The sequence below is a fragment of the Rhamphochromis sp. 'chilingali' genome (assembly GCF_963969265.1).
Source record: "Rhamphochromis sp. 'chilingali' genome assembly, chromosome: 11".
NCBI lineage: Eukaryota > Metazoa > Chordata > Actinopteri > Cichliformes > Cichlidae > Rhamphochromis > Rhamphochromis sp. 'chilingali'.
In genome coordinates, this window is record NC_137938.1 from 35,938,721 (window position 1) to 35,950,975 (window position 12,255).

A 12,255-nucleotide genomic window follows, 5' to 3' on the forward strand; every position below is an offset into this window, starting at 1 on the left:
TTAAGTTATTTATTTGAGAATATTTAGTTTTAGTTAGTTCAGTTTAGTCTTCTTAATCATTACTGTATGGAGAATATATGTCAGAGGTAAGATTTAGGAAAATCTGTAGCTATTACAATAAAGAAAAGTCTAACTTTTGAAATCAAGTGAAGGTAGTTTTAATGTTTTAGCTTTTTTAATTGTATTTTTTAATAAACTAAAATATCATTCACATCTAGTTTTAATTTTCACCTCGGCTTTAATTAACTATTACAACTTTGATGAGAGCATATACAATCCATTTGTAGAATCACCATCAAATTGACTTTAGTCACAAATAAGGTTTTGATTTTTTTCCATCCTGAAATTATATTTCTACCATCATTCACTGATGTTGTGCGAGTGTGTTAAAGATTTAAACTTAAAACTACAGTTCCCTGTGACTCCTTCGGCGGCTGCGGCCGAGCGGACGTTCAAACACCACCGAAGAAGAAGTCATTCGGCAGAATGGGGTGATTTAAATGTGGAGGTTTAACTGAGCTTTATATCGTATTTCTGGCCTCTCTAAGAATTTCAACACCAGACTGTGGCTGTAGATACTTTCCTTTCCCCCGGTGCTGTTGTCATCTGTTGGCGGCTCGTTGTGTGAGTAACTTTGGGTAATAACAAGCCCGACTTCTGCGGTTGTACACCATATTTGGCCGAAGAGGAAGCCGCGGCTGTAAACACTGACCCACGTTATCTGCGGCACCTGAAACGGAAGGGTGCAGGAGCACCAGAGGATGGTGGCCGAAAGGGACAAAGACATAAGAAAGCTGGGGTCCAAGTCAGACAAAAGTAAAAGTGAGCCGAAGGTGCTGCGGCTTTAGGTGGGCAGAGTGCGGCAGGATGAACTTTCCTGCTCTGTCAGCAGCGCTGAAAACAGCCGAACAACCACTGAGTCAAGTCTGGTGGTAAGTACAATGAGTCGATATTGAATTAGATGGAATCCACCCACTCATTTTTCTATTCATCTATCTGTTCATCACATGTAGGTGCAGCTGCTCCTGCACAAATTTCCCCCAAATGCCATGACACAGTGGCGGCTTTTCCCCGTCAACACGCCCACTCTGGTGAGCCCTCACCTGTTAAACAGGACCCCAGTGGCTATCATTGGTTGCAGGTGTGTGAGGCCAGTTTGCTGGACCAGCAGGGAGGGTAAGCATCAAGCCAAGTAACATTTGTCAAGAAAAACTATAAGAAAAAGATAAGCTGGGGCTGACTGAGTAATAACACTGACTAGGCAGAACGATGCTTCTCATGCGTGTTTGCAAAGTAAAACCCCCAGATAAGGCTGTTACAGTAGAAATACATTACGTGAGAAACGTGATTCGTGGACAGACGCCTGAAAAAACAGTCAGGTTTTAAAACGAACGAGGTAGTAACAGGTAATTTAGCTTCCCTCCTACACAACTACAGGTTTCAGTCATTTGTGGTTGGCAAAGTGTGCATAGATTTACCCATGAAGAACCTGGGGCAAAACAGTGAGCTGAGACTGATTTACTGATACTGCAGTTTTAATGCCAGTCTTTAATCAGTCCGAGGAAGGACCTCCAAACACACAAGAACTTATCACATGATTTTCACTACACAATACTGCCCAAAGAACCCTAGAGAAAATCTGCAAAAAAAATTTCTACTAGTCTAAATTATCCATTCATTTATTCTCTTCCACTCATCCTTGTCAGGGTTGCAGGAGCCTATACAAGCTGTCTTCAGTTTGTACAGGTTGCCAGTCAGCCATAGGCCTAACACTTAGAGACAGACAACCATTCGCACCTATGGGCAATTTAGAGTTACCAGTTAACCTAACCTCACTAACTGCATGTCTTTGGACTGTGGGAGGAAGCCAGAGTACCCAGAGAGAACCAACACAAGCACGTGGAGAACATGCAAACTCCACACAGGAGTTTGCATGATGGTGGAATTGAACTCAGGACCTTCTTGCTGTGAGGCAGTAGTTCTAACCACCATGCTGCCAGTCTAAATTATGCTTTTTAAAAAAAAAAAAAAAAAAAAATTTATATAGTAGTTTCATGCCGAGAGAGCATTTTGCCTTCGTTGATGGAGCAGTGTAGATGCACTGTGTCGTTGTGGATGTGGTGCAGGTTATGGATGAGGACGGTGAGAAGGACAGTTGTGCAGCAGAAGTGACAGATGGATTCAAGGTGAGGTGGGATTACATCAGGTTTTCAGGTCTGTAGTCAGATTAAAGAGGAGGTGGAGGTATGCACTGAGGAGAAGAGGAATGAAAGCCAGCAGAAGCATGACAGAATTCATGTGTGCGAATGAGACAGGGAGACAGATGTTAAGGTGAAGCAGCAATGAGAGGGAGTGTTCGCCCAGGGCGCCAAACAGGCTAGGTCCGCCACTGAGCGGGTTGGTGTGGCAGAAGAGGATGCTGAGGATTGAGTGAGGTGGAGGCTGAAGAATAAAAATGAGAACTTAATGTATGCAGTACTCATTTTATACAAAAATTATCATGAAGCTAAAAAAGAGCATCGTGACAGATATCTTGAATGCTAGGAAAACAGGGAAGTGGAAAGAAAGGGAAACGAAACATGACTTAAGTGAGCAGCAGTCTCCAGTGCTTCACCTAACGAAGCAACAGCTGAACTGTTTTTCTAGAATTGTCTTATCTCACGTGTAGCAGAAAGGAGGAAATAGTCTGCTCAGACAAACACTTTGCACTACTGGAATCACTGTGCATGGTTTAGGCCAGGGAGCGTTCCCAGTGTGCTGGGAGGGAGCTCAGCAGGGGTCTTGGAGGTTAAAATCGGCTAATATCCGATTCGACCGCACTGGGTATTCACAATCTCTCTTCAGGTAATGTTTAGAAGACTTTACGGCTGCAGTGAATGTGTGAAAACTGCTTTCGAGTAACATTATGAAACTTTTGAGGGAAGTACTGAAAGTGGCTTCTTCATTTTAATGATTCATCGCATCGATGCTGAAGCACAGACAGCGCTGTGTGTCTAGGTGGAGGCTTTTCACACCATCTTTGAGTGCGACCTGCCAAAAGAGGTTTTAGCACAAACGACAGCGCTGTTGAAAAAAGATTTTTTTTAATGTATTTAGATAAACATTTCATCCTCATAACTGTGCCCATTATTAACGGCATTTAATTTTACGACATTTTTTGATCACTTTAAATACATAAACAGCACATCAGTCAGAAGGAAAACATAAGTACACTTCTAGATTTAAATTGGAGTCATTAGTTCCAGATTAGGTGACACTGTCTAATTTAAATAATGTGCATCTAGGCTTTACTGCCACTTTAAGGTACTGGGGGTAAAAAAGTGTGGGGGCATTTCTTAGAATCTGGTCAAGAGCTAATAACATGTCTAAAATATATGAAACATATCATGACACTGTAAGAAACTCTTTCTTTTGGGCTGGCTTCGTTAACGATGTAAATTTCATTAAAATGTTGCAGGAGGATTTAAACAGCAGGAAGAAAATCCTCAAACATGTTGCAACAGAGACTGGTGCACATTTATGCAAAAAACTTCACGGAAATTAGGGCCGATTGCTTTCGTGGAAATAACCTCTGGTACCAAGAATATACTAAAATGAAAAATGTAACATGTGTTTGTGTTTTTGTTGAAAACAAATTTGAGAATATAAATTTCTCTTGCAGTGCCATTTAACGATCTATAGGCACTGTTTTAAACAGAATTATCAGTTTGCTTTTCTAGTTGTGGTAAAGAAGCCAAAATTAAAGCCGTAGGATTTATTTCTTTTTAACATAGCTGAGTTTCAAACAGCTCAGTTTGTTTAAAGCTTATACATCTGACACTGTTGATGGCTGTCACTGTAAAATCAGCCTGTGAAATACATCGTCTTTAAGTCCAAACCTCTAGAAATGTAGCTTGAGGAGTTAAGTCACCACATGATCGTAAAACAGTGGTAACAAAGACATTTAAATTATAAACATAATGCACAAAATATACATTTTTAATTCAGTTACTTGTATATTTTTTAACTATCAGCCAGAACTACAAGCACCACCGCAGAATGTGTAGTCTTTAAAGTAATCTTTGTGTGTTATTTTTGCATTTCAGGTATTAGATTGTCAATACAAGTATCTAAAAATTGTCTTTTTTCCTGCATTCCTTGAAGTCCTTCAAATCTTTCATTTCAGTGATGTGTTGTGTCATTAAAAACAGTGATCATGGAGAAGCCTGTCACTGAGAAATGCATCCTTTCTTTTCCCAGTGATGCTAATGACATATCTTTACAGCCTTCTTTCTACAGCCCGGTGCACAATCTTCATTTATTTGAGTTTTCGTCAGGATTTTCTCTTTATTGTCTCTGAATATTGAGTATTTTTCTTCATCACTTCGATGAATAAGTCACTGTTGCTAACAATCGGGCTATCCTGCCTACTGCCTTTCTAGCTTGAATACTTGGAAAAAGAACGATGGTGGGCCCGCTTACTTACCCAACAAAATTTATTCTACCCTTTTGACATTTGCTGAGTCAGAAAGATGTAGGTTGAAACCTCTTTATCAAGATGCCTTTTATTAATTATAAATATTTGATTCATAATTAGCTTTGAAACCAGCTAGTTCACAGAAGATGTTATCACAGTCACTACTTAGAAAACCACCAAGTTACTGTCCCTTAAGAAAGAATTCAGACCCCTGTACTTTAAAAAAAAAAAAAAAAAAAAAAAAAATCTGTTTTGGTTTTAGTGACAAAGTGAACTTGTGTTTTTAGAAATGTTTTGCAGGTGGCTTTAAAGGTCACAGGTCACGTTCTGGTTAAATTCTGGTTAAGTAAATTCAACCAAAAATTAAAAAGACATCATCAAAGCACAGATCTCTGGTGGTTACAACACCATCACAACCAGAGATCTGTGCTTACTGTTAAGAAATAAATCATGATACCACTACCATGCTTCAGTGTAGTGATGCAGGTTTTGGCACTACTGATGGGGAAAAATAAAGAATTTATATCCCTTTAAGAGATAAATGATAGATGGATCTGAATACTTTTGAAATGACTGTAACTTCAATTGAAAAACACAATTAAATATTGAAACTTTTAAACACTTGTGTTCAGACATAAAGATTTTTTTAGATTCTCATGAGCACTGATCAAGGCCCACTGATCAATGGCCATGACTACCATTCACAGATACTCTGAAGCTCCATTTCATAGATTTTTTTTTTTTTTTTACTTACAAAACTTTTTGTATGAGGTCACAGCAAATGAATCCCCCCAAAATGGGCATATATAGATGTGACTGTGAGCACAGCAGCTTGAGCCACGTGCTTTTCAAAGCTTCTGTCTGTCAAAATGCTTCAGAGAAGATAAACTGAGGGGCGTGCTAAGCCCAGTATAAAATAAATAAGGATTTTTTTTGAGCACTGAATAATCAAAAAATACTGCACTGTACAAAAGTCTTGAGTCACCCCTCATTTCTTTATCTTTTGTTTCCAGTAAGTCGGGCTTCCTTGTGATGGTCATAAAGTGGTCTCGAGTGATGGATCTCCAGGTGTTTTGAAGGTCTTTCCAAGTTTTTCCTTTTGACATTGGCTGTTTGTTTTTTTTGTTTTTTTTTTTTGGGGGGGGGGGGGGGTTGGCTCATTTTAAGCTCAGTTCCTATACCAATACATTTTCAAAGGAATGTTTGTCATCACGTAACAGACGGCTTAGCAGAGATCTATGAAAAATTCCAAAGATAATACAGTATAACAGGCATAAAATAATATTTTGGCATCAACAATGGATTTCAACAGAGCTGCTAATCTCAGCATTGTATCCGTCATATCCTTGGACAAGTGGAGAACAAAAGAAGAAGAGGGCTGGTCTAAAACGCTGTCTAGGAAACAATCCAGCAAATATCTGACACAGAACCTGAAAGATCCATCTGACCCTTCAGATCCGGGGTCCCCAATCCCAGTCCACGAGGGCCGGTGTCCCTGCAGGCTTTAGATGTGTCCTTGATCCAACACAGCTGATTTAAATGAATAGATTAACTTCTCAACATGTCTTGAAGTTCTTCAGAGGCCTGGTAATGAACTAATCATGTGATTCAGGTGTGTTGAGCCAGGGTGAGATCTAAAACCTGCAGGGACACCGGCCCTCGTGGACTGGGATTGGGGACCCCTGCTTTAGATGATCCATCTGCTGTTCACTAAAGCCTCATCAGTAGAATGATGGTAGTCAAGAAGTCATTTTTAAGAAAGTGGGTTACGTTCCACCCTTAAAGGACTGGGGATAAGGGAAAGTTACAAAAGGTTTCTGTGTTGAAAAAAAGGAGACAGGGAGCCAAAATGGTTCAATTAAAGGGTTTTAGTAATGTTTCTATTAGTAATTAACCTAAAAGAGATAGACAATCCACTATCACCTTTTAAAGAAGGAAAACAAAACCCAGGAGTTGGTCATTAAACTGAGAAGCTAAAAAGGGTTAGTAACCAAAACGGACTCCTCTCCACAGAGCAAACAGCCACCACGCACAGCTCACTAGCTCAAAAAACCAACAAGGCTCTCCAGTGCTAGAGCGCACCTTTTTCAATTAAATACTCTTAATTGCCGATTAGTCAGCTGTACAAAAAGGGCATCGCCTAAGGCAGGAGAGACGGCAGGACACGCCCACACGAGTTGTGTCATTTATAATCTTGGCTGTATTCTGTGTGCTGTTGTTATATTTTTAGTTCTAAAAATTTTTATTACCATGAGTTTTCTCAGTTAGTAAAAAAAAATGTTGGTCTTGTTGAGGGTGAAAGGTAAGTTTGTATTCACTGTGAAACCATGAAGACTCTTTGTGTTTCCCTTCTGTAAAACCCTTTGCTTGGCACTCAGACATGATTCTCACCTCCTCGGGAGAGTTTGGATAAGCCATTCTTTAAATAAAGCTGCATAATGTATATCGCTATTGTTGTTTTTTACATTTTCGATGATCAGGATTCAGTGCAGTAGCAAATTCTTTACTACTGTTTGTTTCAGTTTGATTTTTCTCACAGGGGTCTGAAAGACTGAAACTCCTGAACTTGGTTTAAAGTTTTTCTAAGAAGTGTGAGTAGGTTTGGTTTGCTTCCTCTTCCTCTTCTGAAAAGGTGGTTACTGTACTTCCTGCCTTTGCACTCAGAATACACCAAGCAAAAGTGACTCAAGGATGTGTACTAATTTCATTCAGAAGTAATAATAATAATAGTAATAAGATAAGATAAGATAAGATAACCTTTATTAGTCCCACACGTGGGAAATTTGTTTTGTTTTGTCACAGCAGGAAGTGGACAGTGCAAAAGTTATGACGCAAAAATTAGAATACAATAAGAATAAATACAGTACACAACTGTACAGAATAGAATAAAATACTATATACAGTAGAATAAAATAAAATAAATATACAATAAGATAAAAATAGAATACAAATACAAATACTATATACAACTGAGTAAAAATACAACGATGACAGAAAGGATTATTGCACTTAGTATTATGGTATGGTTACTGTGTTTAACCATGAGTTTGTCATGTCTTATGTTTTTAGGTTTTCTAGAACATGCATATATTCTGTGTTGTCCACAGTTTATTGTCTCTGTTTAATTTATTTGCTTTTAATTCCTCCTTTTTATAATTTTTTGGTAACTTTAAAAAAAAAATTTATGCTGTTTTAAAAAAAGTTGAATAAAAATGAAATGTAAAAAACAAAAACAAGCATATTTTGAATGTAAAGTGGTTATTTTTTTCTGAGTTTTCTTTATTGTTTTACTTATTTTACCTAGTGAATAACATTTATTACTAAAGATCACAACCTGTAGATCCTCTCTAGATATGACTAAATGTAACTGCTGGTTCAGATTACAGTCTGTATATCCTGTAGTTACGCTGTACTGATAGTTACATTAATTGTTAACCACATGTCCATCCATCCATTTTCTTCTGCTTATCTGGGGCCGGGTCGTGGGGCAGCCCAAGCAGAGAAGCCCAGACCTCCCTCTCCCCAGCCACGTCCTCCAACTTGTCCGTGGGAACACCGAGGCGTTCCCAGGCCAGCCGAGAGATATAATCTCGCCAGCATGTCCTGGGTCTGCCTCGGGCCTTCTCCCGGTGGGACATGCTGGAAAACCTCACCCAGGAGGCATCCTTGCCAGATGCCTGAACCACCTCAACTGGCTACTTTCGATGTGGAGGAGCATCTCCCGAATGGCCGAACTTCTTACCCCATCTCTAAGGGAGAGGCCAGCCACCGTTTGGAGGAAGCCCATTTCCACCGCTTGTATCTGCAATCTCGTTCTTTCGGTCACTACCCACAGCTCATTAACAGCACAGTTAACAAAATGTAACAAAATAATCCAGATTAATGTCCTATGGGGGGGGGGGATGAAATAAACTGCATAACCATGTGTTTGTGCTAGCAAAATGCTATCAAGTATCAAACCTGGTGATAAACGTCTGTTAAGTAACACTTCTAGCACGTTTTAAAATGTTGACTGCTTATTGGTTCTATATTCTAAATCTAAATAACTTTTTAGACTGACAGACTGAATGTGAAGCAAAAACTCCTCATTCTCAGACAAACAAGTTGATGTGTGAAGGTACTGCTACAAGAGTCCGTCTGAATTATACCGGATCACAACAGCTACGGAGCACAGCTCCAACCTCTCCGTATCATCAAACATTAATGCACAATAGACCTTATCATGTCAGTAGCAGACGTACATCCCTATGTCAGCTCCACAACCCATGTGTGACCATAACAGTTTATATTATATTTTTGCATCATTATTCCGTATTTTGAAATCCTAATGGATTAGAATTGTTGAGATAATCTGTGGTTCTGTTCTTACAGCGTTACTGTAACATCAGGTTTCATTTTAATTTTCAGGCATGCAGAAGTTGGACCCCAAAGGCCTTCTTCCTTTGACCACAAAGCAGTGGACCTCCACTGCTCACAACAGGGTGGACCCTTGGCTGCTGATTCTTACCTTCATGCAGTTGCTCTGACCCTTCAAACAGGACCAGTTTGCCTTGAGAGCCCCTGCCATCCTCAAACTCCCTCAGAGAGTGGAGCTCTTTGGCTCACCCTGACACTCAAACCCCTCTTAGAGTACAGCTGCTGCTCTGTTTGAGATGGTCTGGGCATCTGCTAAGGTGTAAGTTGTTTCAGGCAAGTCCTGCTGAAAGGAGACAGATCCAGGACAGACTGAATGCATTATGGGGCACATTTACAAACAGTCTGCACCAGAACAAAACCCTCTTTGGCTGTTGAAAATCTACTGTCAATATTTACTAAAGAGCTGCAATGTCACTTTTCCCACGGCAGGATGGTTCAAAGCTCTGAGTGCAGTGCCTTAGCTTTGGCTGTGCCCTGTAGCGCTTCACTAATTCCTCTTCCTGAGTCTTTAGTTTTGTTTCCTTTGCCCTATCAGTGTTGTGTGAATTTGCCCAGCTTAGTATATCAGGACGTGCATCTTTTGCCTGTGCATTCTGCTACAGGAGCTGAAGTGACAGATAGGCAGAAGGAGGTCAGACTGCTACCTCCATGACTGGACTATTGTTCCACATAATTCACACATAATTATCTACTTTCTCCATAACCAACCAACCAAATATAAGGCTGCTGCTACCTGTCAGTCACAGCTTAATGAAACTGCAGCCAAACAGGAAGGAACATTTACAAATACGTAGTACTTTGGTAGATGCAGCTCCAGTCAGTCTAAGAATAGCACATAAAAGGCTTTCTGGTATCTGACAACACAAGTGATTATGTATCTCTTTTTTAAGCAATACTTCTAGAGGTTCTCGTTTCACTGGAAACCATCAAAAAGCAAAACAGCACTGTTCTAAAAATACCGCGGTCACAAAATGCATCTGCTGTGTGAACCTCCAGATGCTGAGACGCTTCCTCTGCCGCTGCAGTCGGTACAGGATTTAAGAACGTTGGATCACAGACTCTGCACTGAGCCACAGCTGAAGAAGAAAATGGTAAGTATCACCAGATGTTGGAATTTTATCAGTTTTAACTTGTGTCAGTTTTCACTAACGTTTGCATGTGATGACTGGGAAATGTTTTCTCTTTATAAGGTTTATTGATAATTTTAGAAAACATAATTTGGGCCACCATATAATGCAAGTCTTAAATTATATTTACTCCTCAGTTGTTTTTGTAGTTGTCCTTTGCTCTTGTATGCCAGTGCTGTTTTTTGGTACTTTAGCATTTTGCTTGGTGAAGTCTGATGACTGGTTGATTCTCATCTTGACTTTCTGGGCTTGGCGGGTCAAACTGAAGATGATGTAACTTTAATACAAATAAGGTGGACTGTGCCACAAGGAGGGGAGGGAGTTGTAATTAGGGCGGCTGCTGTGTTCGCTTCGTATTACTCCTCACCCCCCACCCAATCCTGTGGCTTGTCATGTCTTTCACAAAGTTGTGCTGTGGACATATATGTGCTTTTTGTGCAGAGGAGTTTTTTTGTTTCCTGTTCTTATGCTGTCCTACCATGGAAGCACAGCATGAGTAGAGGTCTCTTTTTTTCCTCTTGTACTTTCCCATTGTTGTGTATATTTCAGTGTTTTTCTGTAACGCTGCCGATCTCCGACTTGTATCCCCATGTAATGTCTGTGTTGTGTCTATATAAGGTCGGGGGTCCCATTTCACTGCAGGGCAACCTGCATGTGGCGAATAAAGCTTTGATTGATTAATTACTGTGAGACTCTTTCTTCCTGTGGTTCTGCATTCTGGGTCTTTGTCAAAATAAACTGAATTTTTACCAATAAACATTTCTCTTTAATTGTAATAACAGTTTAGCGGTTTATGTACTTCTGCAAATGTAAGCAGCTGTTAGATGTATTTGTAATGGTGTGTTGATATGGAGTAGTATTAGTCTTGTCATTTTTTGTCGTATTCTTTCCTGGTTGATATGAACCATGTAGGACCAAAGTTTGTTATTTATAGCAATTATTATATATAGTTTTTTGGGGAGGGGGAATGCCACATGGCGTATATACTAATGAGTTAATGTGCACGTCATTCTTTCTGTGCAGATCTCTTACTTCGACCTGTCTGGAGGTTTGTCCAACAAACACAGTGTGTGGAGGACAATGACAAAGCTTTTTACTAACGCTTTGGCCAAAAACATCAACTGGAGGGGAAGAAATAACAAGCACAAAGTAGAGAACCTCACCATCAAGAGAGTTATCCTCAGTGAGTGTGCTTCTACAGGACACACAAGAAAATATGGTGTATTTTAAACAGTTAAAGCATTTACTTACTTTCATGTGTTCACTTTGCTCCCCTTTTACCCCTGCAGACGCAGTCAGGCAGAACTCGTTCTGTAAGGATGCCGTGGACGAGGAGATAGAGAGGTATATAAAGCGATGGCTGCAGCTGGCAGGAAACCGAGATGGAGGAAGAAAAAGAAGACAGGAAAAGGGAAAGGAAGCGACCAGCATGGGGAACTACTGTGTAGAGTAGCACAAAATGCATCTGCAGCACATGTTATTTTGACTCTTACATCTACAGCATGAGATGAAAAGAAAAATACTATCCCTCCAATGAATGCTCACAAGGCTGGATTCATCATGTCGTGTTTACCTGTCATGTGATGCTACATGTAAGTTAGGACCTGATGGACACAACCAGAAACACAAACACAGTTACTTTTTAAAATATTATTTAAAAAATGCTTGCACTTTTACTGTTATAGCCATTGTAGTTTGTTCGAGTTCATCATGCATTACACTACTATGCATTTTAATCATATCTCGGCATCAGTTTATAATGCCATTTCCTATAATCATAATCATATTTATTCATTTTACTCTAAAGATTATTAATTTCATGCAGGAAGATCTTGTAGTCATCACTATTAAAACATTTATTGTTTGGGACGTTTAAGGATGCTGTCTGTTTATGTCATGTGTGAGCATGTCAGTCCCAGCCACGAAACGCACTAAAGTGGTGATATCAATAAAATTACATCTTGTTGTTAATTTTTCTACATTATTTGCTAGTTGCTTATATTTTCTTCATAAAAACGACTTCTCCTTTTGCACTTGGTTTCAAATGTGCACTGTGTGGAAACTAGTGACATCTAGCAGTGGATTCGTGAATTACAACAACCCAAGCATGTGGTAAATCAAATTCAAATTCAAATTTTATTTGTCACGTACACAGTCATACACAGTACGATATGCAGTGAAATGCTTAGACAACTGCTCGTGACCTAAAGAAAAAAAGAAAAGGCTATGAATAAGAGGAAATAAATATGAACATTA

The 12,255-nt window shown here is 39.5% G+C and overlaps 1 protein-coding gene across 9 annotated transcripts; it reads left to right on the forward strand.

The window, feature by feature from the left end:
* Positions 1-445: 445 nt before the first annotated feature.
* LOC308406375 (uncharacterized protein) lies at positions 446-11,933 on the forward strand. Of its 9 annotated transcripts, none has more exons than XR_013973529.1 (6): positions 446-932; positions 1,014-5,535; positions 7,948-9,145; positions 9,869-9,963; positions 11,023-11,182; positions 11,289-11,933. XR_013973529.1 is itself a non-coding variant. In XM_080897352.1 (6 exons), the coding sequence occupies exons 4-6, from the start codon at positions 9,844-9,846 to the stop codon at positions 11,450-11,452; spliced, it is 444 nt and encodes a 147-aa protein (XP_080753478.1). In that variant the 5' UTR covers positions 446-932; positions 1,014-1,176; positions 5,470-5,535; positions 8,864-9,843; the 3' UTR covers positions 11,453-11,933. The 9 variants fall into 9 exon arrangements, 5 of the variants coding, with proteins under 5 accessions (XP_080753478.1, XP_080753477.1, XP_080753479.1 ...); XR_013973530.1 differs by having other exon boundaries at positions 7,948-9,131; XR_013973531.1 differs by having other exon boundaries at positions 7,948-8,317; positions 8,864-9,963.
* The last annotated feature ends 322 nt before the right edge of the window (positions 11,934-12,255 follow it).